This window comes from Plasmodium fragile, assembly GCF_000956335.1.
Source record: "Plasmodium fragile strain nilgiri unplaced genomic scaffold supercont1.3, whole genome shotgun sequence".
NCBI classification, from domain to species: Eukaryota; Apicomplexa; class Aconoidasida; order Haemosporida; family Plasmodiidae; genus Plasmodium; species Plasmodium fragile.
Window position 1 is genome coordinate 335,034 of NW_012192583.1, and position 4,926 is coordinate 339,959.

General features: G+C 44.0%; 2 protein-coding genes across 2 annotated transcripts; both read right to left on the bottom strand.

Annotated features, from left to right (window-relative positions):
* Positions 1-313: 313 nt before the first annotated feature.
* AK88_00393 (uncharacterized protein) lies at positions 314-1,618 on the bottom strand (the record flags this gene model as incomplete). Its single annotated transcript, XM_012478044.1, has 1 exon — positions 314-1,618. The coding sequence occupies one exon, from the start codon at positions 1,616-1,618 to the stop codon at positions 314-316; it is 1,305 nt and encodes a 434-aa protein (XP_012333467.1).
* A 1,047-nt stretch (positions 1,619-2,665) lies between these two features.
* AK88_00394 (uncharacterized protein) lies at positions 2,666-4,258 on the bottom strand (the record flags this gene model as incomplete). The annotated part of the gene is made up of 1 exon (XM_012478045.1): positions 2,666-4,258. One exon carries the CDS (start codon positions 4,256-4,258, stop codon positions 2,666-2,668), a length of 1,593 nt encoding a protein of 530 aa, XP_012333468.1.
* Between the last annotated feature and the right edge of the window lie 668 nt (positions 4,259-4,926).

Sequence of the window (4,926 nt, forward strand, 5' to 3'; positions counted from 1 at the left end):
AAAAAAAAAAAAAAAAAAAAAAAAGCCAAAATGGGGATAACAAAAAATGGAAATAAAGGATAGCCCGGACGGGCATAGAATTAAATGGTGTGATCACACAGGTCGCACGTGTTCCAAGACGGACAGATATGCATACGAATAAGCATAAAAAAATATACACATATGCCGTATTGTAGATTGCTGTGCTGGGGTTGACTCTGACACCGGACATGCACTTCCTGTTGCCCATAATCATCTCAACTGGGTCAAACAGCGACAGTATACTTCACCCACGAATGATTCACCTTTTTTTCTGTGGTGGGAAGAGTACCCCTCATAAGCCGCCCCTCGTAGCTGCCTCTCCAGGGGGGGCATTATAATTCGCGCCTGGGGCTCCTTGATTTTTAAGAGTCTGCACTTGCTCGAGGATCTCCTGGAGCTTCTCCTTGGGAGTGTTTTTAATAATAGCTAGCTGCTTCTGCTTCTGTCTAATCTTATCTCGGACGAATCTGAGTCTGTCTTCCGAGTTCTGCAACATCAAGGCATCATACCTATCAACAATCATAAGGTGAAAATCAAAAGCAGCAAAAGAAGCAATTTGGACGAAAGCTTGTCTTTGTTCAGGATCAGAAGGATCTATTTGAAATTTCTCCAATTTTGCATCTATGGAATCTTTTAAATCATTTCTTAACTTAATATTCATAGAAGCATATGACTGATCAAGTTGCTCCATCAGTTGAGACTCCATACTTGTGCACTGAGAATGAATCCTAATAATTTCGTCCACCATTTTTAAGCTCTCCTCTCCATCAGATAAGCCCTTCTTATCCTCAATTGGGGATATCTTGCCTAATATGCATGGATCCTGAGCAATAATATCGTCAATTATAATTCGACCCCGTACTATCCCCTTAACAGCTAAATTATTTCCTACTTTTGTAACATCCTTTATTTCTGCATACACTGCTAATGGAGCCAGAACTCCTGTTTTGTGATTAAAAAAACACATACCAAAAATTTTGGTTTTATTTCCATTTAGGGTTACTTCCCTAGTCATATTTTTAAAAATGCTTTCTACATTTTCACCATTGAATTGCATATAATCTTCGAACCCTACTTGAAGTGGAGATGGTTCATTAGACATTTCCTCCAACAGGATTGGAAAAAAACCTAATTTATTATCTTCATCAAATTCGGGTATCCATTCATTTATTCTTCCCTTCACATTTCTAGGTACCTCTTCGATGATGGGTTTGTCGGTCAAACTTATTTTGTAATTTTCTGCGTATAGTGTGTTGTTCTTCTTCTTCATCCTTCTCCCTTGCTCCCCGTCCTCATCTCCTCCTGCCGCGCGGCCTCCATTCCTATACGCTTTGGAAATGGCCCTACTGAAGAGGTAACCATATGGGTGGGCTTTGCTTCCCCAGTTTTTCCTCCGCCCTTCTCCATGACCATTCAAAGGAATTCCTCCCCCTCTCCTATTCCCACGACATATATAAGATTCATTTGTTAAGATGCTTTTGTACCTCTCGCTTGGGAGAGTGTTTCTCTTTGCGTGGGTTCCCACGAGGTGTAGCAGAAGCTTCAGTACCAACAGCCAGAAGATGCACAAGCGGAATGCCAGCGACACACCTTTCATGTCGTACCTAGCCCAGCTGCTTCTTTGTTTTTTTTGTGTTCCCTCCTTTTCATTTATAACTATGCGTGTGAAATGTGCACGCGGACAACGGTTTGAAAAAAACTGACAAAGGGGAAGGGAAGTGGCCGCTTATCTTTTCTGTAGAAAGCGGGGGGGAACAAAAAAAAAAAAAATTCGAACAAAAGTGGGGCAGCATTGTATCACTCCTTGGGTCCCTTTTTTTTTTTTTTTTTTGCCAGCTCATCGCGGATGTATCCATGTGTGGGGGAGCATAACCGTTAAGGGGCACAGTCGGTTACGTTTATTTTATTTGAGTGCACGTTAAATGGGGTGAAATTGAGTCAACGTTGTTCATTTTGCGTTTTTCTCGTGCTGCGTTAACTTGCATCGCGTTCGTAGTGCTCCCTCGTATTGTTTTTCCTCCTGTTTTGTTTTATTCTCCCCCAAGAGGGCACTTTGTCGTTACGGGTAATGGGAGACTCGCCCCGCTTCCCGGGCGCACCGATGGAAAGGTGTACCTGATGTGGTGACGTTCGCTACACGGTGGAGGGAAGTAGGGCATTCCCACTTCCGACCTTCCATCACCGCTTCCAGCAGCCATTGGAGAAAAGAACGAGCCCACGTTGCCACAAGCACCTACTACACGTTACGAGTTGTTTCTTCCCCATTTTGGCACAAAGGGAGGGGCACAGTGGCACTGCCCAATGGCGACGCTTTCTCTCATGGCCCACGTAAGAGGCATGGGAAGGACACTTTACCCCCCCACCGGATCGCCTTTTTAACATATTGGCAAAAATTTAAGACGAAGCAAGCAACGCAGTTGGCTGTGAAAATGAGCAGAGAACTAATTCGAGCAGTTAAACTAAAAAAAAAATGGAAAACTTAAAAAAATGAAAAAGCGAAAGAAGCATAGAAGTAGAGGAGGTGGAAACGCACCGTGGGGTGCACGTGCACGCATGCAGACGTAAGGTGGACGATGGCTCGTGCGGAGACAGGCAAATGTGGGCAGCCGCGCCGCTTTACACCGCTTCACGCCACTTCGTGCCGCTACGCGTCGGCCGGGGCCTTCCCCTCGGAGTGCAGCGGGTTGTACTCCATGTAGTACAGCCGCTTGACGTAAAACAGCAAGGAGAGAAAAATGCAAAGGGCAAAGACGACAAACAGGCTGTACAAGGAAAAAAAAGCAATTCTTAAAAACACATTGTCCTTCCTTTTGTACTCATTATGGGTTCTAGGTCTCGTATGGGTCGGATGAGAAGGACAATTCGCGTCCACAAACCCGATCCTATTCTTTTGAATATCAAATATGACTTGTCTGTTTTTAAAAAAAGTTAACCCTAATATGGGCTTATTATTTATTTGTTTCTCGATACCCTTACACCAAAAGCTTTCCTTCTTGTAGAGGTACGAATGTGGTTGCCACTTCATTTTGTAATTGTTCGACAGAGTTACAAACAGATCTGGTAACCCTTCGAGGTATTTCCAACACTGCACTCCTTCTACAATTTTAATACACACGTTCTCCTTTTCAATAATACTTTTTAAAGAATTTTTAAAGTCCTCGAATTGGACCAACGGATGTTTAAAGGACTCGTTGGTCATCTTTAACCTTTTATTCACATCATAGGCATTATTCAAATCTTGAATGCACAGGATGTCTAGGAAGTAATTTAATTTGTTATACAGGTCTTCTGGAACGTGCGTGAATGTACTACCTGAATCCACAAGCATCTCGAGCCCTTTGCTTGAACTCATCATGTTCGTTCCGAACATGTCCATGCCTCTCACCCGTATGTAGTAGTAATACTTCCTGGTTACATTTTCCCACACGGTTTTTTCTGCATCTCGTAGTGCCATTTGTAACTCTTCCTCATCAGCAGATGACCCATCCAGTTGCTTCGGATCCCCCCCCTTGCGCACGATGTAGGCTGGGTCATACCCCCCTGCGATCAGCTCGCCCCCATGTTCGGCGATGCAAATGGTGAACACCTCCTTCAGTTCCGGGGCGTTTTTAAATAACAAATTGACGAACGTTGGGATGCCCTGTGGCTTAGAGAGACTCATCCCCAACACACCAGTCGCCTGCTGATACAGGAACAGACTCTCCTCATGCATATGGCAACCCATAAATTGCCTGAACGTGACCTTTTCATTGTTGTATGACACCACGCTAACTACATCTGAAAAGTAGAACCCACTGATTTGGGAACCTTCACAATACGACTGAAGATATTCACATTTCCCATTCACACAACGCAAATTAAAAGGACATTCCTCATTCTCACAATATAGAATCGAAGACGTTTTTGAGTTATTCAGGTTAAAAGGGTTTTCCATATGAACCCCACACTTCTTGCACCCTGCACAAGGGAAGCTCAAGGAGGATGATCCTGTGTCTAATATTAATGAAATTTTCTGCTCCGGGGTTCCAATACCTATGTCTAGAAAATAATAAGCATACTCATCAATGTCCCCATATAGCTTGTACTTATACAGGAGGTCCTTCCCCTCTCCCTTCACTGGCTCGCTTTTACATTCTGCATTCAACGTATATAGGGTTAACAAACAAATCACTAGATGAAGGATGATACGGAAAAGGGAGCCGCAACAACCGGGGTTCCCAAACATGGCTGCACCCATTTTTTTTTTTTTTTTTTTAAAATAATCATCCAGGGTCCGCGTTACACACGTCACATGCCGCTCGTCTTGTACAGCATCGCGTTTCTTTTAGCGCATGGTTCGTCGTGCCACGTGGGGGTCAATATGGGCCCAAATTGCGCGGTCAAAATGTGAAGCCAAACGCGAAGGGAAAAATTCCAACGCTGACTGCTTGGCCGTTAAGCTCTTCACAAAAGTACCAACTCGTGTAACGGCCAATTGACCACTTCCCCTTTTCAGGCGTTTTTTTTTTTTTTTTTTTTTGAGGGGGGGGCAGGGGAGGGTAAGCGAAAGGGTCGAGTGTGTCACTTATGGACGGCTGTGCAAAATGAGCCAAGTGGTTTCCCTTCGCTTAATTTTTGCGCTCACCAAAATGGGGGAAAAGAAAATGGGCAGGGTGTGACACCGGCATGCTCCCTTTTTCCCACCCATTCGGGGTTGGCGCAGCCGAGGAGGGGAATACTATACTCTCACGTGAAATGCGGAGAGGATAACAATAATGGCTAGCTGCCCAAAATAAAAAAAAAAAAAAAAAAACTGGGGGGAAGCAAATCGAACGTGTGTTACCCTCACCCCCTTTGCAGCTTCCTCCTTTACAATATCACTTGCAAATTTTTTTTTTTTTCCTTCCCCTTTTTATGGATAGGGAC